The sequence below is a fragment of the Caretta caretta genome, chromosome 14, assembly GCF_965140235.1.
Source record: "Caretta caretta isolate rCarCar2 chromosome 14, rCarCar1.hap1, whole genome shotgun sequence".
Lineage (NCBI taxonomy): Eukaryota > Metazoa > Chordata > Testudines > Cheloniidae > Caretta > Caretta caretta.
Window position 1 is genome coordinate 29,538,047 of NC_134219.1, and position 27,109 is coordinate 29,565,155.

The 27,109-nt window shown below is 48.9% G+C and overlaps 1 protein-coding gene across 4 annotated transcripts in view; it reads right to left on the reverse strand.

Annotated features, from left to right (window-relative positions):
• Positions 1-274: 274 nt before the first annotated feature.
• Positions 275-27,109, reverse strand: part of LOC125621756 (uncharacterized) — a 38,125-nt gene continuing 11,290 nt past the window's right edge. For 2 of the 4 annotated variants that reach the window (XM_048819000.2, XM_075119392.1), the window contains exon 5: positions 6,582-18,823. In XM_048819000.2, coding sequence (XP_048674957.1) covers positions 16,644-18,823 — 2,180 coding nt within the window. In that variant the 3' untranslated portion in view covers positions 6,582-16,643. Of the gene's footprint in view, positions 298-6,581; positions 18,824-27,109 lie in introns of those variants that run through there. The other 2 variants (XR_012664937.1, XM_075119393.1) reach the window with 2 other exon arrangements.

Here is a 27,109-nt window from a genome sequence, read left to right on the forward strand (position 1 = left end):
CATAATGTCCCAGAATAATGTCCCAGGCACAGCTGGCACCAGGGGAGCACATTGCCCTTCACCTCCTCAATAGTCTGGGAGAAGATCAGCGTTACCAATAATTCCTCCCGCACCATCCCTTCATCTACACACGTCCAACAGAGAGATTTAGAAAAGCTGATGTCTTAGGGATCAGAGCCAAATCTTCAGGACATTTCCCCATCAGCTTCATTGGTACAAGGCCATTATTTTTTTCACTTATTTCCTCAGTTCCCAGAATTTTACCTTGTCACTTCCCTGGTTCCGATGGCAGATCCTCTAGAGAAAAGAAAGAGTGAAAGATGTGACATCCCATTGTATGTTTGTTATCAGTCCTAGGGTTTTGTTAATAAGAACATGAGAACGGCCCTACTGGGTCAGACCAATGCTCCATCTAGCCCAGTATCCTGTCTTCTGACAGTGGCCAAGGCCAGGTGCCCCAGAGGGACTGAGCAGAACAGGCGATCCTCCAGTGATCCAGCCCCTGTCGTCCACTGCCAGCTTCTGGCAAATAGAAGCTAGGGGCACCCAGAGCATGGGGTTGCATCCCTGCCTATCCTGGCTAATAACCTTTGATGGACCTATCCTCCATGAACTGATCTAATTCTTTTTTAACCCTGTTATAGTCTTGGCCTTCACACCATCCCCTGGCAATGAATTCCACAGGTTGACAGTGTGTTGGGTGAAGAAATACTTCCTTTTGTTAGTTTTAAATCTGCTGCCTAGTAATTCCATCAGGTGAGCCCCTGGTTCTTGTGTTATTGGAAGGAGTAAATAACACTTATTTACTTTCTCCACATCATTCATGATTTTATAGACCTCTATTATATCCCCCCTTCATCGTCTCTTTTCCAAGCTGAAAAGTCCCAGTCTTTTTAATCTCACCTCATACGAAAGCTGCTCCATACCCCCAAATCATTTTTGTTGCCGTTCTCTGCACCTTTTCCATTCCAATATATCTTCTTTGAGATGGGGCGAACACAACTATGCACAGTAGTCAAGGTGTGGGCATGCCATTATGATATTTACTGTCTTATTATCTATCCCTTTCCTAAAGGTTCCTGGCATCCTTTTAGCTTTTTTGACTGCCACTGCACATTGAGTGGATGTTTTCAGAGAACTATCCACAATGACTCCAAGATCTCTCTCTTGAGTGGTAGCAGATAATTTAGACCCCATCATTGTATATGTATAGTTGGGATTATGTTTTCCAATGTGCATTACTCTGCATTTATCAACACTGAATTTCATCTGCCATTTTGTTGCCCAGTCACCCAGTTTTGTTAGGTCCCTTTGCAGTTCTTTGCAGTCTGCTGTGGACTTAACTATCTTGAGTAGTTTTGTATTGTGTGCAAATTTTGCCACATCACTGTTTAATTATTTTTCCAGATCATTTATGAATATGATGAACAGTACTGGTCCCAGTACAGACCCCTAGTACAGACTACTTACCTCTGAAAACTGACCATTTATTCTTACCCGTTGTTTCCTGTATTTTAACCAGTTGCTGATCCAGGAGAGGATCTTCCCTCTTACCCCATGACAGTTTACTTTGCTTAAGAGCCTTTGGGGAGGGACCTTGTCAAAGGCTTTCTGAAAGTCTAAGTACACTATATCTGCTGGATCACCCTTGTCCACATGCTTGTTGACCCACTCAAAGAATTCTAGTAGACTGATGAGGCAGGATTTCCCTTGACAAAAATCATGTGGTCTCTTCCCCAACAAATTGTGTTCATCTATGTATCTGATAATTTTGTTCTTCACTAGAGTTTTAACAAATGTGCCTGGTACTGAGGTTAGGCTTCCTGGTCTGTAATTGCCAGGATCGCCTCTGGAGCCTTTTTTTAAAAATTTGTGTTAATAAGCTATCCTTTATTCATCTGGTACAGAAGCAGATTTAAATGATAGGTTACATACCACAGTTAGCAGTTCTGCAATTTCACATTTGTGTTCTTTCAGAACTCTTGGGTGAATACCATCTGGTCCTGGTGACTTATCACTGTTTAATTTATCAATTAAATATAATAAATAATAATAAATAACAACAATAATAATAATAATATCTCTTTCCCCTTCATTCCTGAGAAAGAAACGACTGAGTTTTATAGATTGATAGAGTCCCAGGCCAAAAGGGATCATTTAGTCTAATCTCCTGTATAACACGGTCGTAGAAACTTAACAAGTGAGTCCTTACCTAGCCCATAGCTTGTGTTTGAGCTAGAGCATATATTTTGCTTGTGATTGAGCTAGAGCATATATTTTGGAAAGAGACCTCCAATGTCGATTCATTGACACGAGAAGCTGGATATGAGTCAACAGTGTGCCCTTGTTGCCAAGAAGGCCAATGGCATTTTGGGATGTATAAGTAGGGGCATTGCCAGCCGATAAAGGGACGTGATCGTTCCCCTCTATTCAACATTGGTGAGGTCTCATCTGGAGTACTGTGTCCAGTTTTGGGCCCCACACTACAAGAAGGATGTGGAAAAATTGGAAAACGTCCAGCGGAGGGCAACAAAAATGATTACGGGACTGGAACACATGACTTATGAGGAGAGGCTGAGGAAACTGGGATTGTTTAGTCTGTGGAAGAGAAGAATGAGGGGGGATTTGATAGCTGCTTTCAACTACCTGAAAGGGGGTTCCAAAGAGGATGGATCTAGACTGTTCTCAGTGGTAGCTGATGACAGAACAAGGAGTAATGGTCTCAAGTTGCAGTGGGGGAGGTTTAGGTTGGATATTAGGAAAAACTTTTTCACTAGGAGAGTGGTGAAACACTGGAATGCGTTACCTAGGGAGGTGGTGGAATCTCCTTCCTTAGATATTTTTAAGGTCAGGCTTGACAAAGCCCTGGCTGAGATGATTTATTTGGGGATTGGTCCTGCTTTGAGCAGGGGGTTGGACTAGATGACCTCCTGAGGTCCCTTCCAACTCTGATATTCTATGATTCTATGACCTTGTCTACACACAAATATTGTACTATCTAAACTACACCCACATAGTGAAAGTGACACAACACTCCCCTACTGTGGAAACAGTTAAATCAATAGTTTATTCTTGTATTTGACAAGGATAAAGCAGTACTTATCTAACTGTGTCTACATTAGAGGTTGAGCTGATATAACTAGAAAAATCATACTCCTAACTAAAATAGTTAAACCCATACAAAAACTGTGTGACCAGACATAAAAAATACAATAAAGAGAGTCAGAGTCAGATCTTTCTAAAGTGTCAAGTTTGCAGCAGGTAAGTTTCCAGAGCTTGGCAAAGATTATTAGTTCGGTGTCACCTTTAACCATCAATTTTTTTCTGCTGACTGGGAAAAACCTGTATGGAGAGACTGCAGCTCTCCATTGGTTGCAGTTTGTTTGAGGTATTGTTTGACTCATTAAAAAGCATCATTCTGGGTGATTTAGGTTGGGTGGTTGGAGTAGATTGGAGAGCAACAACACATGCCATGTTGCTGGTGTGTTTCATTGTTCCTTATGTAGGAAAAAAGTAAATTTGTTAGAACAAGCAAAAATGTATTTATAGGTGGCAGGGGATGGATCACTTGATAATTACCTGTTCTGTTCATTCCCTCTGGGGCATCTGGCATTGGCTATTGTCGGAAGACAGGATACTGGGCTAGGTGGACCTTTGGGCTGACCCAGTATGGCCGTTCTTATGTTCTTAAGCATGAAAACTTTAAAAAATTTCAAACGTCTTCTGTTTCCAAAGCAGATTCATTTTTTCCCTGAAGTTTTCTGCAGATTTTGGTTTCGCTCAAGTGTTGTTCTTTTCCAACATTGGTCAGTCACAGAAACTGAAAATATTTCTATTTTGGGAATAACCTAACAAACCCTGCCTTGTGACTGAGCTAGCCAATCAAAACTGGAAATCTGAAAACAAGAAATGGCTGTGGATAGCCAAAAAATAGCCAGAGTTATGACAGGTGGTGCTACCAGCTGTTTTTGGAAGGGATATTGAACCTCTTGCTCCAGAGTTTGGGCCAATCTTTAGCTATTAGAGACTAGGATGAGATCTAATCTGGGGGGAAATTATCCCACGTGTACCACTGTGGAGTTCTTAAACTTTCCTCTGAAGCAGCTGCCGCTGGTCATTATCATAGGTGGGATATGGGGCTAAATGGGTCGCAGTTCTGATCCAGTCTGCTGACTGTTTCCTATGGTTCTATGCCAAACAAATCCTCCACCCACGCAGAAGGGCAGGAGGGGGAAGTCAAGGAAATCTTAGTGGGTTTTGCCAAAAAATAATTCCATTTGGAGGGGGGAAATGCAGCCTTTTTTCCCAAAATTTTTGAATATGAACTTTCAACCATCTTGGTCTTGCCAATTTTTCTCACAAGTCCCATGACACTTGGTGTTTTCTTAAGCCCCTTTCCCATTCACCTCCTCCCTAAACTCCAGGTGTCAGGTGAGAATCTTTAGGAAAGTAGTAAGTTTCATGCTGTGCAGGGGCAGAAAAAAGTTTCACAGCACGTTATAGGCTCACAAACCGGAAGGTAAATAAACAGAACCCAACATTAATTATTTTGAAATTTTCTTGATCTCTAAGCCAATGTCATGATTTTTGGGGGAGCTGGCTCATGACTTTTGAATGTTTGGGCTTAGCAGTACTGCAGCTCTGATACTGATATGTACATAGGCTAGGCTCGCCCCTTCCAGTGAAAATCACAATAAGAGCAGGTGGACAACTCCTTGCGGCTCTCCTTGCAGAGTTGTCCTCTGAGCATTCTGTCAGAGGACACAGCCAAGAACTTTCCAACGGCACCAATCTTCAAGGAGGTTCCGTGTGGACACAAGAGTAAGTTTTTCAGAGTGGTAGCCATGTTAGTCTGTATCAGCAAAAACAATGAGTCCTCCTTGTGGCACCTTAGAGACTAACACATTTATTTGGGCATAAGCTTTCATGGGCTAAAACCCACTTCATCAGATGGATGGAGTGGAAAATACAGTAGGGAGGTATAAATACACAGAATCTGAAAAGAGGGGAGTTGCCTTACCAAGTGGGGGGGTCAGTGCTAACAAGCCAATTCAATTAAGGTGGAAGTGGGCTATTCTCAACAGTTGACAAGAAGGGGGGGAAATCACTTTTGCAGTGCTAATGAGGCCAATTTAATCAAGGTGGCCCTTTTCAAACAGTTGACAAGAAGGTGTGAGTATCAGCAAGGGGAAATTAGTTTTTGTAGTGACCCATCCACTCCCAGTCTTTATTCAGGCCTAATTTGATGGTGTCCAGTTTGCAAATTAATTCCAGTTCTGCAGTTTCTCATTGGAGTCTGTTTTTGAAGTTTTTTTGTTGACGAATTGCTACTTTGAAGTCTGTTATTGAGTGTCCAAGGAGATTGAAGTGTTCTCCTACTGGTTTTTGAATGTTATAATTCTTGATGTCTGATTTGTGTCCATTTATTCTTTTGCATAGACTGTCCAGTTTAGCCAATGTACATGGCAATGGGGCATCGCTGGCACATGATGTCACATTGGTAGATGTGCAGGTGAACGAGCCCCTGATGGTGTGGCTGATTTGGTTAAGTCCTATCATCAGCCACACCATCAGGGGCTTGTTCACCTGCACATTTATCAATGTGATATATGCCATCATGTGCCTGCAATGCCCCATTGCCATGTGCATTGGCCAAACTGGACAGTCTCTACGCAAAAGAATAAATGGACACAAATGTTGATGTGCCCCCTAGAAGACCTCTGCATACTCCCAGAGGTACACATAACCCTGGCTGAGAACCAGGCCCCTGTTGCAGTGAGATACAATCAGTCATGTCTCCTTGATGGGGCTCAGCAGCTCAGAAACAGGACTTCCCACCTCAGGGAGCGAAGGGCTTACCTCCCTGCTCCCAGCCCTGGAGATGGGAAAAGGAAATAAGGACGGTGTGTTTGAAAAGCAAAGGGTCCCCCCTTGTTCATCTGAGCATGGGGCAGGGGAGACAAGAGCTTCCCAGCACTGGGGCACCCAAGGACGGATGTTTGGGTAGTTGCCTTAAGAACAGCAAACATGGGTGGGATGAGCACTGCTTGGGTAACTTGCTGTGTAGGGACACAGTGTGGTTAAGAGACAACCATGCCCCCTTGGGAACCAGGGCTCTAGTCCCCAGTTTGGGAGGGGAGTGGGGTCTAGTGAATAAAGCAGGGGAGCCACGACTCCTGGGTTCTATCCCTTTCTTGGAGAGAGGAGTGGGTCTAGTGGGTTAGAGGTGGGGGGTTGGGAGCCAGGACTCCTGGCCTCTATCACTGGGATGGGGCGGGGTGGGGGGAGGAATGTGAGATAGTTAATGGGGGGGGGAATGAGATGAAGAAGCCTAGGTTTCTCTGTCACTGATTATCACTTAGACCCATATTTTCAATAGACAGAGAGCAGTTCTCATTGCACCAGCAAGCTCCCCAGTGCATTGCTATAGTCACACCAGTGCAAATTCCCCTAGTGTAGCCAACCCCGAATAGACCAGGCACTGGCTTAGCTTCTCCAGGGCTCAAGGATGTCTCCTTTAGCTCTGCTCTCTTCTTCAGCACGTGGCAACAAGGAGTTCCAATAAAGCAGCCTCCACAAGGTTGGGGACAAACAGATAAAAAGGTTGAGTTTATTTATTTACAGGCTCTAACGCTACTGCCTGGGCTATTTACAGAGGGTACAAAAGCATAGCAAAATGAAAACAGGCTCAGAAAACAAACAGCAACACTCATAAAAACACTCCGAAGCGCCGACACACAAGTATATAATACAGGACTATCAAAATGAAACTTGTTTGCTTCTATAACCATCAACCAGCTCCGCATCTAGGATCCTCGTCCCGGAGATTGGATGTTCCCATCATCCCTCACCCAGGCAAATACGCAGCCTGTCCTGCCTCCGCTGTCCAGGAGGGACATGTGAGAGCATTTAGGGCAGGTACTGAAGACTTGTCAACATGGGAGAGATTTCCTGACATGGCTATTCCACTCCGGTCTAGTTTAGCTATTCCATCCTAACTCCCCCAGGTGGACACTCGTCCAAAATAAAGGTGTTTTTATTTCGGAATAATTACATGGAGCGCTGACTCCAGAGTAAAGTCACTTTTTATTTCCTAATAGTGTGTCCATACTGGAGTGTTACTCTAGAAGAGCTATCGTACAATAGTTATTGTGCTAAAGCTACGCTAGTCATATCTCCTCCCCCTCAGACAAACTCTACGCTGGGCCAGTCCTTCGGCCTTCAGCAAAGATGCTGAACCACCAAGTGCAGTATTGCTCTCAAGAGCAGCTTTTCAGGGAGCAAGGATGGCCCAGTGGTTAGATCACTGGCTTGGGACTCCCCAGCTCTTGGTTCAAGTCCCTTCTCTACCACCGCCTTTCTGCATGACCTTGAGAAAATCACTTAGGCCAGGTCTATGCTATCAAGGGCTTGTCTACATGATGCAGCTTTTAGCAATAAGCCTGTGTCGACACAGCTTTATTGTTAAAAGTCAGCGTGTGTGAACACTCTGTATCGGTATTTTGCTAGCACTTTTGTCAACAAAACACTTTTGCGGGGGGGCTTTTTAAAGTACCCATGAAAGACAAAAAGTTTTGTTGACAACGTCGCAGTGTAGACAAGCCCCATGTTTTTCCAGCAAAGCTTTGCCAGATGGGAGTGAGACAAAATTGTGTCCTCAGAGCTGTGCCGGCAAAACCCCCACCTAGCCACAGCTTACCCTGGCCAGCGAGCCCTTTTGCTGGCATACTTTATGTCGTTCGAGGAGGTGGTTTAGCTATACTGAGAAAACAGGGAGGTGGGGACTCAGCCGGGATCGCTAGAGTGATGTATGTAGTGTGGTCTGCCCCATAGCATCTCTGTGCCTCCATTCCCCATCTGTAACATGGGCATGTTAGTCTTTGCCTACCTCACAGTGGTGTGTGAGATGCTACAATGAGAAAAGGGTTAGATAGAGTTTAAATTTGCCTCTTCTTCCTGCATCAACCTATTCCCCATGTATGTCTTTTCTGGAGCAAGTGAATAAGTTTTCCCTACTTTATACTCCGGATAACATGACTCAGAAGGGATATAGCGAATTACAGACTCAAAGTGCAGGGCAGATGTTACACAATTCACCCTCACAGTGCCAATGCAAGGTGGGTGGGAAGCACTGTTATCCCCCTGCCCTCCCTATTTTACAGATGGAGAAACTGAGGCAGAAGGCAGCAACAATGACTAACCCCACCCCAGACAGAGATCTCTGGCAGAGTGAGGATTGGAACTCAGGGCTTCCCCAGCCCAGCCCTGTGCTCAGTCCCCTCCAGACCAGACCAGACCAGACCATCCCTCTCCCTGGCTTCGCATCTGGCTCGTGCATCATCTCCAGAGCTAAGTCCAGTTGCAGACTAAGTGTCAGTGTTGACGATACAGAAAGAGCTCAGCTCCCAGGCTGAGTTTGAGGGGCTTGCATTTAAAAGCAGGATCTTTCGACTTCTCCACTGAGGAGTCACTGAGAGATGATAAACCTGATACAATTTTGCAGTCACTTTCCCAAGTTAGAACTGCACTTCAGCTGCCTCTTTATTCCCAACAAGAGAACACGCAGAGTGCATTTCTTTGGCAGTGCATGTGGCTAAAAATCTTTGTCACCTGCCCATCCATTTGCATCCCTCCCTTTTTCTTTCCATGACCTGGCTTAGATTTCCTATGGCCCCAGGACACATTTACAGCACTGCCAATCCCAAGATGTTAAAAAATTCAAGAATCAAGCTCCAAATATCATCAGTCTGATTTAAAAAATCAAGAGGTTCTTTTTAAAAAAAAATCAATTTAGGGATTTTTATTCGCTTTCCTGTTTCGGAGCCTTTAGGTTCATACTCAGGGCCCATTTTCAAGTTTTTCTCTTCAACCACGAAGGCTAGAAAGTGTTTTAAATGAAAGGTCAGATTCACCCCTAATTACATGCCTCCAGGAGCTGGGGCTTAAAGGAAAACACCAAATGTCACGAGACTCATGCTAAAATTGTGAGAGTTGGCAACCCTATGTTTAGCATCATTCGGCCCCATTTTTACGGCAACTCATTGGTGTGCAAAGTCATTGTATTATCTTGGAATAGCAATGCTACAAGGACCCTGACACTAGGTCTGCTGAAAAGGTTTAACTAGGGAACAGGAGTTTTTTGGTCTGGACATAGTATTCCAGTAATGCTGCCTACAGAGGTGTCACAATCTCTACCATTCACTTTAGTGAGTTAAAACCTGCTCCTGCCCTCGGAATGGAGGAATTGTTACACTGGATTAGGGCTCCACGTAGCCCCGTATCCTGTCTCTCACAGCCGCCAGCGTCAGCTGCTTTAGACAAAGGTGCATTTATACAATTCCCTGCCCCGGGGGAATTTTGTTCCTCACCTCCATCAGCCAGTGACTGGCTCATGCCCAGGAGCAGGAGCGTTTATAACATGCCCGCATTTTTCGCTTTGGTCGTGGAATGGCAGAGCTCATTACCTGCAGCAGGCCTACTTTTTCTGAAGTGACTATTGATTTTGGTTGCCTCCATTTTTGGAAGCATGACTTGAGACCCTTTCCGGGGACTGCTTTTCAGAGAGTGGGGACTCAGCACCTTTCTGAAAACCAGGCCACTTTCAAAGGCGTCTTAAGCCACTTTGGAAAATGTAGCCCATTCATGACTAAAGTTTTTATGAAACACTTATTGCTGTGGCAATGGGCAGAGTAGTATCTAGCGGGAATGAGTTCCACAGGTTAATTACACATTGGGTATAACTACTTTTTTCTTTTATCATCTTTAAATAGGTGCTTTTTCAATTCCACCATGTGCCCCCTATGGTGGTTGTGTTATGGGAATTGCATGAAGGGGAGCACCCCGCTGAACCGTTCATTTCCTCCATCATTCTACCTCACCTCTACACTAAGTCCTGACCTTTATAAATCTATCCAAGACCCTGATATTTTTCTTTGCTCTTCTGCATCACGTCTCTATTTCTGCCATATCCTTTCTCCTATGTGTGGAAGACAGTTGGCCACAGTATCCAAGCTGGGGGGGGGGGGGGGGGGGTTGACCCTTTAGGACGTGGCCTTAGGGCCTGGGATTTTCAAAGGCAAGTGGCGTTGGACCGAGCTGCCTAGTTTTGCCATTGATTTCAGCGAGAGCAGACTCAGGGAATCATTTCAGAAAACACCCTCATTACGTTTCCAGTGACATTCTCAATACAGCCTTCTGTCTCCTTCGGCTGGATGTGGTTCAGCGCATGCTGTTCTGTGTATGGTGCTCCCAATGGTACTGCAGCAGTAACCCCCCTGCTCCCAAAAAACCTTCTTCATAGTGGGCCAGTCTTCATAGTGGGCCAGTCCCCACTCTAGCAGGCTCACCACTTTAGCACCCCAGCAACAGGTCTGCTGCTGTCGGTAGTGGCCTCGTAGACAGAGTTGGTCCATGGCTTGGGTACACCTCATACCTCTAGCTGCAGACAAATGTATTCCCATTCAGCCCTGGTGCCTCTTTGTTGGCCATCCTTTGAAACGCCGCTGGATCATTTAGCATTCCAAAGGGAAGCACCAGCAGGCAAACTGGCTGGTGTTTCCAAGGACTGACAGTGCCATGGAGCCCTTGGCAGACACGGTACTGATCTACCAGTCCATCGGGCTTTCTGACTGGGTTCAGCTTTCAGATCCCTGTAACATGCCCTCAAACTGTCCACAAAGAGATACGTTTCAGTTTTTCTAGGGAGACACCTCTGATGGCCTCTCAAAGTCACTGGCACGGAAACCCTGCATACAATTTGTACCAGCCCCTTTACTGAGCAGGCAGAAGCATCTGCACTATGCTTCCATCACCAGCAGAACAGCTTTCATTTTTTAGCACAAGAGCTCGTTCTAGCATCAGCCTTATGTGCTTCCCCAGAAACAGCAGTGACAGGTGAAAAACTCCTGTTTCTTCTTTCAATTTGCACCATTCACAAACTTTCTTGAAGGCACATAACAAACCCACCCCAGATCAGGCATCCCTCAGCAGTGTGTTTACAGAATAACTGTTTAAAGCTGTGGAGGTTATTCTTCATCTGTCACCATCACCCTCAGGTGAAAGACCAACAGCTGCTGGAACAGTCTCTCTGCTCATGACTGTGACAGTCCTGTGGCTCTTCCTGACAATGCCATCCCTCGAGATCTCGCTCCTTGTCAATGTACTGTTCCTCCTGGCATTGATACTTCTGTGGTTGTCAAGGGTTCCACTCCATGTGTAACACTTCCAGTTCCAGCTGCAATACCACACACTGGTCTCCCACCAAAAAACACCCCATCCTTATTGATTAACAAGATCACGAGTCTGAATCTTTTGGTCTTCTAGGTCACACAGGAGGTTGAGTCTCAGGTTGCACAAAAGCCTCTGTTATGTAAGCTATAACTCTCCTGATGCAGTTCTTTCTTGATATCCCGTGTCTTTCCACCTGTCTTTCTATTTAACAGGCCTATCTAAGTGTCTGTCTTCAAAGCATCCTGTCATTGTGGCACCTAAGATGCTAGCACAAAATTAAAGGCTGTAAATAATTTAACATCTAAGTTTAATGTTTGTCACTTAATCAGGTCAATTGATTTTATGGTTCCTCACCATATACATGAAATCAAACTTCAAACCAAAAACGACAAAAGTTTTCTTCTGTCACTTCAAGTGTCTGTTTCTTTAAGAACAAGGAACTTCCTGGACCAAGTAGCTCTAAATATTCTAACAGAACTCTGGATCAGCTGGCATTTGCATTCTGGTTGGAAGTTTCCCATTCTGATGATGCAAAACCCATTCATAGACTCCGTGGGAGGACTGTTTTTTTCACTGGGCTGTGGGGTGTTTGTACACTGAAGCACCAAACACCACTCTGTCAGAAACAGACGCTCAAGTCAAAACCCAAATTTGAAAGTGCTTGGGGATTCCAAATCTCATTTTCCTTCTCTTTCATGACCCACAAAAAAGCTAGGATCATCCCAAAACAAAACAAGAGTCCAAATGAAGCCTGGTTCTTTAGTCAGCTGTACAATACAATTTTCTGGGTCTTTTTATGGGAGGTTTAAAAACATATTTAGGCCCAAATTCTTAGACCTCGGTGCCTAAACTGTTAGATATTAGACAGATGTTTCATGCACTACTGAAAGGCACTCAGATGCTACTGTGATGAACGTGATATAAAAACCACTAGAGTAGAATAGTAGCAGGGGGTAACCGCGTTAGTCTGTATCCACAAAAACAATGAGGAGTACGGTGGCACCTTAAAGACTAACAGATTTATTTGGGCATAAGCTTTCGTGGGTAAAAAAACACTTCTTGAATAGAATAGAATAGAATAGAATAGAATTCTCAGTTGGAGTTTTTCACTGCCTTCAGGTCAATGACAACACTAATGTACACCAGCTGAGGATCTGGCCCCTATAGCCATATGAAGGCATCTAAATGAAAGCTGCCTGGTTCTCAGGGGCACTGGGCAGCCATAAAGACTATCAATGTCAAGGAGAAGCAGCAGTATTTCATTTATTACTATCATGGGTGTAATGCTTGGGGCCCCAGTCATGGGCCAGGAGCATAGCACCTCTGAAAAATTAGGCCACTCATTTAGGCTGGAGTTTTCCAAAGATGTGATGATGTATGCAGTGTTGTTGTAGCCGCATTGGTCCCAGGATGTTAGAAAGACAAGGTGGGTGAGGTAATACCTTTTATTGGACAAACTTCTGCTGGGGAGAGAGACACGCTCTCGAGCCCCAGGGAGCTCTCCTTCAGGTCTGGAAAAGGTACTGAGGGGAAGTCTACACTTAAAACTCTGCATCGGCGCAGCTGTAGTGCTTCAATGAAAACGCTCTGCGCTGACAAGAGAGCTCTCCCCGTGGAATAGTTAACCAGTGACAGCTATCCTGCCAACATAGCACTGTCTACACTGGCATTTAGGCCAGGACAACACCACCCCTGAGTGATGCAGTTATGCCAAGGTAATTCTGCGGTGCAGACCAGGGCTCAGAGCGTCACAGCAAAGTACAAGCTCGAACAGCTAGTTCAGCATAAGTCGTTAGCCACTATTCTAAGGGACCATTCAAGGCAAAATGTGACCAACACCGTTGAGGTCACAGAACAAGAAGGGGGTTAGCGGGTTACATAAATAGAACAAGCCATGAATCCAGTGTCTTTATCAAGACCATGACTTTAGGTGTCTAGCACAGTGATGAATTTAAACGCCCAGGCTCATGTTTGAAGGTGTTCAGCAGGCTCCTTTGAGGATGAGGCCTGAGAGGTCAGCTACGAGCGGATCACTTTGTGGCAAGTGTTCACTGGTGATAGAGGTTTTGTCCTTTATCATTTTTCTGTGTGAGCTCATTCGAGAGTGTAGTGATTGTCTGGCCAGTATAACTATGTCGCTGAGGGGTGTGGATCATTCACACCCCTGAGTGATGTAGTTATATCAAGTAATTCTGCAGCGTAGACCAGGGCTAAGTTTCCCAGATCTGAAGAAGAGCTCTCTGTAGCTTATAAGCATGTCTCTCTCACCAATGGATGTTGGTCCAATAAAAGATATTACCTCACCCACCTTGGTTCTCTAATGATTTAATGAGTTAATCTGCATGCTTGCAACCACTCTGCACGTCATCATTAACTGCAGCTTCTGGCAAACAGAATGTTGGGAATCATTAAGACAGGGATTGATAATAAGACAGAAAATATCATATTGCCTCTTTATAAATCCATGATATGCCCACATCTTGAATACTGCATGCAGATGTGGTCGCCTCATCTCAAAAAAGATATACTGGAATTGGAAAAGGTTCAGAAAAGGGCAACAAAAATGAACAGGGGTATGGAACGGCTGTCATACAAGGAGAGATAAGACTGGGACTTTTCAGCTTGGAAAAAAGACAACTAAGAGGAGATATGATTGAGGTCTATAAAATCATGACTGGTGTGAAGAAAGTAAATAAGAAAGTGTTATTTACTCCTTCTCATAACACAAGAACTAGGGATCACCAAATGAAATTAATAGGTAGCAGGTTTAAAACAAACAAAAGGAAGTATTTTTTCACACAATGCACAGTCAACCTGTGGAACTCTTTGCCAGAGGATGTTGTGAAGGCCAAGACTATAGCAGGGTTCAAAAAAGAACTAAACAAATTCATGGAGGATAGGTCCATCAACGGCTATTAGCCAGGATTGTGTCTCTAGCCTCTGTTTGCCAGGAGCTGGGAATGGGCAACAGGGGATGGATCACTTGATGATTGCCTGTTCATTCCCTCTGGGGCACCTGGCATTGGCCACTGTTGGAAGACAGGATACTGGGCTAGATGGACCTTTGGTCTGACCCAATACGGCCGTTCTTATGTTATCTTCTAACACTGCGGTGCCCCCAGCAATGATGGGGCAGGACATGAGGCTGCACAAACCTTGGCAAGCTGCAGGGAATCGGGTGGGTTGTTGAGTGCTGGAGAGAGCGTCTCGGTCCTGTCTGAAGGGTGCTGAAAATGCTGGGGGGGGGATGGATCCTGAAGTATCAGGGCTGCTGTCTGGGAGGCAGCCAGGGGATCATGTGGCTTGTACTGAATCCCCTCATATTCCATCCCTGCCAGCTGGGCCCTCTGCTGCTGCCTTCTGCTTTTCCCATGCGTTCCTTCTCTGCTGGGATCCAGCGCTAGGGGATAGCGAAAGGCAAGCCAGGGAGGCGCCTTGCCTGCTCACGTGTGGCAGAAAGAGGGAGCTGAAGGCAAACACTTGGGGGTGGGGGGGCGCATGAAATTCCAGCTGGGATGTGGGAATACGTGACAGCAGTTGCAAAATGCAAGGGTGATTTGGGATATGCTGGACACTTGGTGGTTGGATACACCAGCCTAAATATGGATTTAAGTAGTCTAAAGTATTTGATGCTACCACACTGACTCTTTAGTCTCTTAAATGGTCCAGGGCTGAAGGGGAATCTCTCTTTGGGTATCAAGTAGTGTGCTCGGAGGGTGGCTAAGTCCAGATCAGTCCTCCCTTCTTCATTACAGTACAGCAGGTGTTTAAAACACAGCATTCTCCTCTACGAGTAACAGGAAAATAGATTTTTAAAAAATATTTACAGAGTCTAAAACTATCACTGGGCTATTTACAAGGTTACAAAAATTTTTAAAAAGGAAAATCGAAACAGACTTGGAAAACAGAGTCGCAAGAGCAGTCAGAGATAGTAATTGATCCAACATGGCAGCAGAAATATGGGACAAGCCAAATGAAATTAGTTTGAGTGATAACTGTTACCTAGCTTTTCAGTGATGATCCTAACTAGAGGCAGTCAAAAAACAGGGTGGAAGGGGAGGGGAAGCAAAAAAATAATAAAAATAAAAATTTCAGGTCCAGTTTTCAAAATTTCATTCTAAAATTTGCACAGAAGTTTTGAAATTCCAGACAATGTTGGCCACGCTCTAGAGATGTTCAAAAAGAAAAAAAAAAAAGGAGGGGGGAGGAATTCACAATCAATGTTGGAAAATTAATTTCTTCTCTTTTCTTTTTAATCAAAATTCAAAAGGTCAACATAATTTTTCATCAAAATATGACAAATGTTGACCAGCTCTAACCTTAACCTTCCCCTGCCAACCTATGCTTAGTCTACAAGTATGGAGATGCCAGCACTCCAGTAGCCCATGCAGTCAACGGCTCGGCTTGCTAGGCTGTTGTGTCTCTGGACACTTGAACCTCTGCAGGGTAGGGATTGAATTGTTCATTCCACTCACCGGAGGAGCATGGGACTTTGCTGCTGCTCTCAGCACAGGATGCTTCCAGTCTCAGCCTATCTGCCTTTCCATTCTGGCCTGGGCCTCCTAAGAGTCCTTTTACGACAGCACCATGATCCCTGTGGGGATCTCACGGAGTGAAGATAGAGAGGATCAGAGATGGAGAGGGCTCAGCAACTGCCTTGTCCAGAGAGGGGCCAAAGCTGGTGATGAGCCAGGGAGGGGATCTGGTCCAGCGCTGCAGGGCTGAATGAGGATGTCGTGCAGCAGAATCGGAGGGGTCAGTGGTACAGGCATTGAGGACATGGGAAGGGAGAAGGGGAGGAGCCAGTCCAGGGGAAAGGTCAAAGGGATGGTAAGGGGAGAGGAGGTGGATGGCGTGAATGCTGAAGGAAGAGAAGGACTGGAGAAAGGAGAAAGACAAGACCAGCTTCATAGCCATGGCCCCATTGCAGTATCACCAGCCCCACATCTTCAAAAAGCAGGAGCCAGGCCCCAAAACAATCAGGAAGTTGGCTTAAAAATACTAAATTCAGCGTTGAGATTATTTGCCTTCTGGTGTCCGAGCCGCCAGGGATCATGTTTTCCTGCTTTTCTCTGCAACCAGGAGGACGAGAAATTTTCTAAGCTGAAATTCTCATGAAAATCCCCTGCTCTAGGAGCTGGGGCTTTAGGGAAAATGCCAAATATCACGAGACTCACCATGAAACTGCAAGAGAGTTGGCAGTGGTGGTGGGGATGGGGGAGGGAACAGGAGTGGGGACAATGGGGGAGTTGGAGAGAACGCGAGATTCATGGGGTACCAGGAGAGGGAGAGTTGAGATTACGGGGTGCCAGGTGGGAGATTGGAGGGGGAGAGGCAAGATTCATGGGGAGTAAGGAGGGAGGCAGGCAAGAATTAGGGGGAGCGAGGGGGAAGAGAGAGGCTGCGGGGGGCAGTTAGTTTATCAGTGACGAGGCCGGGGCCCCAGACGGAGCAGGCGAGGGGAAGGAAGGGTGGGGGAAGGCGCGGGATGGGAAGGACAGGGCCCAGGGCAGATCCAGTGGGTTGTTGGAGAGGGCGGGGATGGAGATGGGCGAGGGAGAGGAAGGGAAAGAGGGCAGGGAGGGGAGGGGGGTGGAGGAGGTGCCCAGTGGGGATGAGAAGGAGGCAGAGGAGAAGGCAGAGGAGGCCTGCAGGGGGTTGCTGGCAGCGGCAGAGTTCTTGGAGGCGAAGAGCAGTGAGGGTTTGTCGCCGCCGTGGGTGCGCTGGTGCCGGTTGAGGTGGGAGCTGCGGCTGAAACACTTCCCACACTCGGGGCACTTGTAGGGCTTCTCGCCGGTGTGCACGCGCTGGTGGATGGTGAGCTCTGAGCGCTGGATGAAGCTCTTGCCGCACTCGGAGCACTGGTAGGGCTTCTCGCCCAGGTGGGTGCGCTGGTGGGTGATGAGGTTGGAGCTGACGCTGAAGCACTTCCCACACTCGGGGCAGCGGTAGGGCTTCTCTCCGGTGTGCATGCGCCGGTGAATGGTCAGGTCCGACTTCTGGATGAAGCCCTTCCCGCAGTCGGGGCAGGCATAGGGCTTCTCGCCCGTGTGGATTCGCTGGTGTTTCACCAGAGCCGAGCGCTGCCCAAAGCCCTTCCCGCAGTCTGTGCACTTGAATGGCTTCTCTGCCGGTGGTGGCGGGGGCTTCCCCGCCGCCAGGCTCTTCCCGCAGTCCATGCACTGCTGGGCGCGCAGCCTTGGGTGCAGCACGGGAGGCGAGATGCCACCCAAGCTTTTCCCGCAGTCAGTGCATTTGTGGGGCTTCCCTCCGGCCGCCACCTGGCCCTTGGGACTGGCACCGCTGGCCACATAGCTCTTCCCGCAGTCCATGCACTGGTGGGGCCTGTCACCAGTATGCACCCGCTGGTGCTTGATCAGTGCCGCGCTCTGGCCAAAACAGCGCCCGCAGTCGGAGCACTTGAAGAGTTTGCCATGCTGGTGAGCAGCCAGGAAGCCCTTGAGGTGCTCGGGGCAACGGTAGGAGGCCTGCTCGGCAGCATGGATCTTCTGGTGCCGGTCCAGGTGGGAGCTGACGCTGAAACTCTTGCCGCAGTCGGGGCAGGTGTAGGGCCGCTCGCCGGTGTGGACGCGCTGGTGCCGCTCCAGGTCGGAGCGCTGGATGAAGCGCTTGCCGCAGTCACCGCACTGGAAGGGGCGCTCGCCGGTGTGGATGCGCTGATGCTGAGTCAGGTTGGAGCTGCGGCTGAAGCGCTTGCCGCAGTCACCGCACTGGTAGGGCCGCTCGCCACTGTGGGTCTTGCGGTGCTTGGAGAGTGAGGCCCGCTGGGCAAAGCACTTCCCACACTCGGGACACTGGTGGGCAGCCACTGCCTCCTCCTCCTCTTCCTCCTCGGCCTGGCAGGCCCGGTGACGGGCCGCTGGGCTGCCGCTGCAGCCCTTGCCTCCTCCGCAGGCATGGTGGCGGCGCTGTTCCCCCAGGTGGGTGCGCCGGTGCCGGTCCAGGTGGGAGCTGACACTGAAGCACTTGCCGCACTGGCCACACTGGTAAGGGCGCTCGCCGGTGTGGACACGCTGGTGCCGCTCCAGGTCCGACTTCTGGATGAAGCTCTTGCCACAGTCACCACAGTGGAAGGGGCGCTCACCGGTATGGATACGCTGGTGCTGTGTCAGGTTGGAGCCACGGCTAAAGCACTTGCCACAGTCATCGCAGCGGTAGGGCTTCTCTCCCGTGTGAATCTTCTGGTGCTTGGCCAGAATGGAGCGCTGGCGGAAGCAGCGCCCACACTCCCCACACTGGTGCGGCTTCTCCGGCGTCTGCACCCGCTGTGCTGCCCGCCCGCAACCGTAGTCCTTCCCGCACTCAGTGCAGACGCCTGCCCCCCGCTGCTGCGACAGTGGGGGCTCTTTCCCCTTCTTGAGGCCAGCACGGCGAGTGGCTTTGCCCTCTTGCTTCCTCGGTGCAGGGTTCTTCTGCTGCGGTGGCTGCCCTTCTGACCGGCACTGGCTCCCGCTGGCTTTACCCTGATCGGGGCCCTCGGTTTTTCCTGGCAAGGCCTCGGGTGACTCCGCCTTCTCAGAGCCTTCCTGAGGGGGGGTCTCCTCCTCGTTGTCACTTGGCACCCCGTCACCTGCTGGAGAACCCAGACACAAGTCAGTCCCTGCGCTGAGGGGGAAGGGAGATTGGCCACGGTAGGGATTAGCCCAGAGAGCTGCTGGGGAGATTGAAAAATCAGGAGCTGAATCCGCCCCACCCCCAGCCCTTCTGAGCTCTCAGTGGGAGGGGACTATTCCCGGGTGTTGTGGGAAACCATGAGTGATGGCTGCCAGGAGGATCCAACAGCTGCTGGGGACAATCCTGACCTGGGTGACATGTGGTAGAATGGGGGTGGGGAAGAGGAGGCAATGGGGGAACCACCATTCTGCTTTCATTTATTCTGCACCTCAATTGTCTACAGCAGCCTGCTCACTCTCACTTAAAGCCATCTTTCTTTGCCTTGAGCTGGGACGGTGCCCACCCACTTCTCTGTCCTGTATCCAATCCCTACTCACCTTCTCCTGGCCTGCAGGACTGCCCAACCCAGCCCCTGCCCTCATCTCGCTTCATACCACCCCAATCCCCTAGTCAGAGCTGCACGGAGCACCAAACCTTCCACTTTCCACAACGGTTTAAAGCAAAGCAAAGGTGGAGATTCCAGGCTAAGTAGCCTTGAAGTCGTGGTGAGAAAAGGCGCTGTGATGCGACGATGGGGGGGGGGGGGAAGGGGGGGACACGACACAGTTAAGGATGGTTGTGACAAGGTTTTGATTTAAAACTAATCATCAAACCCTCTGAAATCCAGACTAACAGTGAGATCAGCTTGAAAACTGGCATACCAGCTATAGTTGCCACCTTTCTAATTGCTGGTAACCAGACCCCTGAGGCCCCTGCCCCGCCCCTTCCCCACAAGGCCCCACTCTTGCTCCACCTCTTCCTTCGTGGCCCCACTCCCTTCTCTGCCTCGTCCCCCAAGGCCCTGCCCCTATCTGTTCCTCCTCTCCCTTGTTGCTTGCTGGATTGTCGCCACCTCCCTCCCCCCCACCCCAGCTGGGCTCCCTCTGTTTTGGGGCTGGGACAGCAGCTGCTGCAGCCTGACAGGGAGCTTGCCTGCAGGTAGGAGGCAGTCCCAGCTGAGCAGGAGTTGGCACAGGTTAATGACCCAGCACCCCACCCCTCCCCCCCGCCCCATGGTAACCAGACTGTTGGTGTCCGGTCAGTACATCTGACCAGACACTGCCAAGATTCCTTTTCTTGACTGGACTTTCCTGACAACCCTAATATGGGGTGAGGGTAGAAGTGTGACAAATTTGGAGTCATTTGGTCCAGTGGATCCTGAGAGAGAGAGCATCCCCGGAACTCCCTGTTTGTCAAACATCACCTTTCTCAGCACAGGCAAAACAGAAATGTGGCACAAAGAACAAGCCGCCAAAACCAGCTGCTACAAAGCTCTTAGCCATGCTTCCAGGAGGGGTGGAATGAACCACTGGAGATCTCACAGAGAGAGAAGATACTTTACAGAGGAACCTAAGGGGCGGGGTCACAAGCTAAGAGCCGGAAGTCTAGGAGGTCAAGTCTCCATTGGTCTCATTACAGTGACAACACCCATTTTTTCATGTTCTCTGTGTATATATATCTTCGTACTGTATTTTCCACTGCATGCATCTGATGAAGTGGGTTTTAGCTCATGAAAGCTTATGACCAAATAAATTTGTTAGTCTCTAAGGTGCCACAAGTACTCCTTGGTTTTTGTTGCTGATACAGACTAACACGGCTACCACTCTGAAACTTGATAATATTTCGGTGTGCTTCACAGCTCTTATTGACCAAGGGCTCACAACCTTAACCAGAGATGGCAGAAGCTTCCTAACAATGGAGGGAGTTGCCCCTTCCCCCGCACTACTTCTTCCCCCCAAAACCCCTCCCCCTCCCTGCATTCTTACGACCAGTAAAAAGTGGGAGGGCTATTAAAAGGGCTTTTAAAAGTGGTGGCGGGGGCACATAACCACCCCCCCCCCATTCCGGTGCCCCTGAACTTAACCTGAGGGGAGATAATTGTTCCCCTCAATTTACAGCTATGATTGCTGCGTTTGCACAAGGTCACTTCTAGCAGAGATGGGAAAAGAACCTAGGTTTCTAATACAGCAGCTCCCCCGACTTGGGGCCTGTCTACACCGCGCTGCAGTGCAGACTATGGGGATGTGAACTGTAGAGCACATCCAAATTTTGCATTCTAACTGTCCCATGTAGACCCTGCTGGTGCAAACTAAGAAGTGCCCAGCATGCACTGATGTAATCCTGTTTCAGAATGGACAACGTTAACATAGATTAGGCACCTTTTAGCTCACACCAGCATACGGCAGAGTGCAACATTTTGGTGACCTCTGCAATTTGCACCCCTGTAATCCAGACTGTGGCCCATGTAGACCGGCCCTCAGTCACACTGCCTTTTAGAATGGATTGGCCAAACCTATGTGCTGCATTATTCTCTCTGTAGCCACTTCTCTCCCCACTAGTTCACACTTCCCTCCCTGTGCCAGAGCTCCTGACTCCCAGCCCTGCAGCGCTGCCTGACACGCACCCAGTAAGCCTGTCAGGACATCTGGAGATGCCACGCACATTATGTATTTAACTGATTTGAATATTTGATTAGTGTACTTGAATCTTATCACCATCAGCCCTATGCTTCTACTGCCTCTGAAATGTCCATTTCTTCCCAGCTCTAAATACATAAATTGTATCAATAAGATAATTCCTCCTCAGTTCAGAAAGCTCTCAGACACCCCTCCCTGGCCTCACTGACCCCCCCGTCACAACTCTCCTCAAATCCCCCCTTGCTCCCCTGCCCCTCCCATTATACCCCCTGAAATCTCCTCAAATCACTCCTTGTTCCCCTTCCCCTCCCCTCATGCCTACCAAATCTGCTTAAATCCCCCCTTGTTCCCCTGCCGCTCCCCTCATATCCCCCAAATCTCCTCAAATCCCCATTCTCCTGCCCCACCTTCATACCCCCCAAATCTCCTCAAATCTTCCCTTGTTCCCCTGCCCCTCCCCTCGCATCCCCCAAATCTCCTCAAATCCCCCCTTGTTCCCCTGCCCCTCCCCTGATACCCCCCACATCTCCTCAAATCCCCCCTTTCCCTGTGGCCCCTCCCACCCAAATCCTCAACCCCCCTTCTCCCTCTGGCCTCCTCCCCAAATTTCCTCAAATGCCCTCTCCCCCCAAATCCCCCCTTCGCCTGTAGCCCCTCCCCCCAACCTCCCCTCTCCTTCTGGACCCTTCTCCCCCAAATCTCCTCAAACTCCCCACTGCCTCCAGCCCCTGCCCCCTCGAGTTTCTCATAATCGCCCTCCCGACTCCTTAAATTGCCCCACACCCAATTCATCTCTTATCCATAACTGGCGGGGCTCCTCCTGGCTGGGAAATCCAGATCACACCCATGCCCTGCTGCACCATCCACTCCTTCACTCCTGGTGGGAACAGTGGTGTCAGATCAGATCTCTGTCTCTCACTCCCAGCCCTTCTGGCTCCTTCTCTGCCTAGATGACCCCTTGTCCTTCCTCCCTTTCCTCACACTTGCTGGTTTGCGGCACTCGACCCTTGTGATCTCAGTGTCCTACCTGATCCATCTACCCCACATGGCTGTAACAGATCCATGTTTAACACACATACTGACAAGGTTCGGTGGCCAGCTGCAAACTAGGGGCGAGAAAGTTCCACTGATTTAACTTAAGGTGCAAATTTAAACCAATTTAGTTAAACCAGCGCAAACCTCTTGGTTGGACCAGTGGAGCTTTCATTGATTCAGAACCAGTTTAAATTAAACCAAAACGAGCCCCTCTCAATCCAAAATAAGGGCTTGTCTACCACTGAAAGTTAATTTGGATTAAGGTAAAATGTGGCGTACCAACATGGGGACCAACTATTTGACAATTGGCTCTTCAATCTAGCAGAGAAAGGCACAACATGATCCAATGGCTGGAAGATGAAGCTAGAGAAACTCAGACAGGGAATCAGGTCTAAATTTTTAACAGTGAGGGTAATTTACCATTGGAACTACTTGCCAAGGGGTCGTGGCGGATTCTCCATTACTGACTATTTTAAAATCAAGACTGGGTGTTTTTCTAAAAGCTCTGCTTGAAGAATTGTTTTGGGCCTGTGTTATCCAAGAAGTCACACTAGATGATCCTGTTATAATCTGCAGGGCTGGAACAAGGACCATGGGGGCTCTGGGACACTGATGTCTCCGCATTGCCATGGGAGGCTTAGGCTGGGCTCAGCAGGACTACTGCCCAGCACGATGGGAGTGGTGGCCTCTCACAGCTCCCTGACTGGCTGATACCAGTACTTAAACCAGGAAGCCATGCAGGGGAGCTGTCTGAGCTACAGCATAGATCACCCGATTGCCTCTGCTCCAGACCCAGCCTGCAATAGTCCAGAGACTGCAGCTTCTGACTCTGGTGTGTCCTCAACTTTGCTATTGGATGGCTGATGTCTGACCCCGATCTCCTGGTAACCTGGCCCTGCCTGCCTCCTGACATCTGACTCTCGGTTCGCTCTGTGGCCCGTCTCGGACTCTGACTTTCCAGTAGCTGATTTGGCCTGACTACTGCTCTGTCCAGTAGGCCTGACTGCCCTCGTCCCTGTCATGACAGTATGCTCAGACTATCTTTGCCTCTTCCCCCCATCCATCCAACCCCTCCACAGAAGATGAAAGGGGCTGGCCACCCTCCAACCAGCCGCTCCCCCCAGTGGCCTGGGACCTGAGGACCAAGACACCGCTCTGCAGGCGGAGAACCTCGCACTACAGACCCACGCTGTGAGGCATGCACTCAATGCACAGACCCTAAGCGAGCAGCTAGCACACGCACGGGGAGAAGCAGTGACACTCTGTGCCCGAAAAAACCACCCATCACCTGAACCAGACCCCGCAGTACCACTGCCCGAATGGTTCGATAGGGATCATCAGAAATTCTGGGATTTTCTGGACCAATGCAGGCTGCTCTTCCTGTTCTGCCCCGAGCGTACCCACAGACCAGACTAAGGTGAGGCTAGTCATCAGCCTGCTCTTTGGCAAAGTGCTCCATTGGGCTTCCCCGCTGTTGGTGTGGAACAGCCCTGCACTCTCCGACTGGGACGTCTTCCTGCAAGCCTTCGTGACCCTCTTTGATGACCGGCACTGCATTTGCACAGCAGAGTCTGCCCTCCAGAAGCTTTGCCAGGGGCAAGAGCCGGCCACCTCCTACATCTCCCATTTCCAACGGCTCGTGGCTGATGTTGAATGGAAGAAGTTCAGTTCGACTGGGGACTCAATGACGGGGTCAAGACTAACTAGCCTGCGTTGAAAACTGATCCACCTAGGCACCTTTATTGACCTTGCCCTGTGCATTGACTCTCAGCTGCATGAACGGAAGGAGGAAAGGAGGGCTGGCCCGACACCCCACACCTGCCCTCCATACCGAGGCCGGCAGAACTGAGCCTTGAACCTGTGTAGGTTGACCGAGGTCGCCGACGTCTGATCCCAGAGGAGAGAGTGCATCGACAACAGCTGAACCTCTGTTTTTACGCAGGTGGAGGGGTGGAACCAGGACACTCCTTTGCCTCCTGCCCAGATCAGAGTAACTTGGGAAATGCACCAGCCCAGGCCTGGCGGAGGTGTGTGTGAACTCCATGATCCAGAACGACCCCCACCCTCTAGTAGAGCCCCACCTGGGAACCATGGTGCCTCTCCGCATTTCCAGTTGCTACTGAGATTGCAGGTCTTGGGGCAGGCACAGTAGATCTCCCTATAGCTAGCGATGATAGACTCCGGGACTGCTGCCAACTTTATAGATGCTGAAGCAGCCAAAACCCTCTAGGTCTGGCCAAAACCCACACCGGATCATGTGGAGATGACTGATAGGTCACCTTGATTGTTGGGACCAATGATTCAAGAGACCATCCGTAGTGGAAGGGCACCGAGAAACAATGTGATCTTTGATGTGATCTGTTCCCCATTCTTCTTGATAATTCTTGGCATTCCTTGGTTGGAGTAGTATGACCCATGTACCTCCTGGTGGTGGAGGAGCATTAGCTTCTCCTTCGAATATCGTCAGAAAGCATGTCTCCAATGACGCAACCAACCCCAAAATGACCTGCACCTAGGCCCCAGGATGGAAGGAGACTCTCAGAAGCAGAACACTGGATGGCAGGGTCTACCCAGATGTGAGTGGCAACAGGTCAGAACCTCAGCTTCCCTGACAAATACCGTGACTACCTGGATGTGTTCGAAAAGAAAAATGCAGACTCACTACCCCAACACAGAGACTTTTGCCTGATAGACCTACATGCCAAGCAAAGATGCCCTACCGGCAGATATACTCCACATCTGAACCACAGCTGGAGTCGCTATGTGTGTATATCCAGGAAAACTTCACCAACAGCTTCATTTGGTGATCCAGCTCTCCAGTGAGGGCACCAGTCCTCTTTGTGAAGAAGGATGGGTTACTAAACCTCTGCGTAGACTATTGCGCACTGAACCAAGTGACTATTCATAACCGGTACCCCTTGCCCCTTATTCTGGAATTGCTGGACTGCCTGAGGATGACCAGGATCTTCAAAAAAACTAGACCTTGGAGGAGGGAGCATACAATCTAGAGCACATAAGACCTGGAGCCAAATGGAAGACCACTTTTTGTACCCAATATGGTCACTTTGAATACTTGGTGATGCTGTTTGGCTTAACCAGTGCTCCTAGAACATTTCAGCATTTTGTGAACAATGTGTTCAGGGATCTCCTAGACCAGTACGTGATTATCTACCTCGCCCATAAACTGGTATTTCCTGAGAACCTGGAGCAGAACTGTTACCAATGTCCTGAGGAGACTATAGAAGTATGGTTTGTATGCCAAATGGGAAAAGTGCACCTTCAACCAAACCACCATTTGATTTTTGCAATGCTTCATCTTCCCAGAGGGAATTAGGATGGATCCACAGAAGGTGGAAGCCACTTGCAACTGGGCAGCACCCTGAACCCTTCAGGAACTTCAGTGCTTCCTGGGCTTTGCAAATTTTTATAGAAGATTCATCACTAACGTCTCTTCTCACTTAACTTCCCTCCACCGCAAAGCTGCGTGATTCGCTTGGTCACCCAAAGCCCAGCTCACTTTTGACCAGCTAAAAGCTGCCTTCACCACGGCCCCAATCCCAGCACACCTTGACCCAATTTGTCCATCAGTAGTGGCAACAGGTGCATCCAACATAGTGCATGGAGTGGCACTCTCGCAGCAACTCAGACCCCCGTCAGTTCTGCACCGTTGTGCAATCTATTCCCGAAAATTTACCCCTGCCGAGACAAAGTATGGACAAACAGCTGCTCACCATAAAAACTTTATTTGAAGAATGGCATCACCACCTGGAGGAAGCTCAGCACCCAGTACAGATCTTCACCAACCATAAGAACCTCGAGCACCTTCCCAAGGCCTGAATGTTGAACCGGAGGCAGCTAAGTTGGGTCTTGTTCTTTTCTTGGTTTGAATTTACCATCACATACCACCGGGAAAGCAAAATGGGAAAGCTGATGCTCTGTCACAGAAGGGGGAATTCTACCGGGGAAATGAAGAACTGACTTCTGAGCCTCCCTACCTCCTCAAGCCCGGTAACTTTGCTAATGCCACAATTCAGCAAGACCTGCTCTCCCTCATTCAATCCTCCCCGAAAGAAGACCTGCTTGCCCAAGGGACACAGCCCATGCCACCGTGGCTAAGGTGCACCATGCGGGATGAGATAACATACTTCAACGAGCACATATATGTGCTTGTCAGAACACCCCTGACTGAAGCTGTAATGGCTGCGCCATGACATTCCAATGGCAGCTCACTTTGGCCACCGGAAGACCTCCGCATGGTTGCCCGTTTTTTCTGGTAGCCCCACACGTGGATTGAGGTCCAAGCAAATGTGGACTCCTGTGAGTGCTGTGCACGTACCAAGATACCCTGAACCAGAGCCCTTGGCGCCTTAGTACCCCTGGAGACTGCAGCTAGTCTTTGGTCCACCATCAGCCTAGATTTTATCATGGAGTTCCCTCTGTCAGATGGCACACCATAGTCTTTAATGGTTGTGGACTGCCTGACCAAAATGGCCCACTTCATCTCCTGCAACCAGCTGCCCTCTGCTGAGGCTAAGGCCCAACTCCTACTGCATGATGTGGTCTGGCTACAGGGACTCCAAGCCACATAGTTTCCAATAGACAGCCACAGCTCCCCTCTCACTTCTGGTGTGAAGCGTTCAGGCTATTGGACATCCGCACATCCACCGCCAATGCATACCACCCCCAAATAAAAGGGCAAACTGAACAGGTGAACCAAATACTGGAGCAGTACTTGAGATGCTTTGTAAATTATC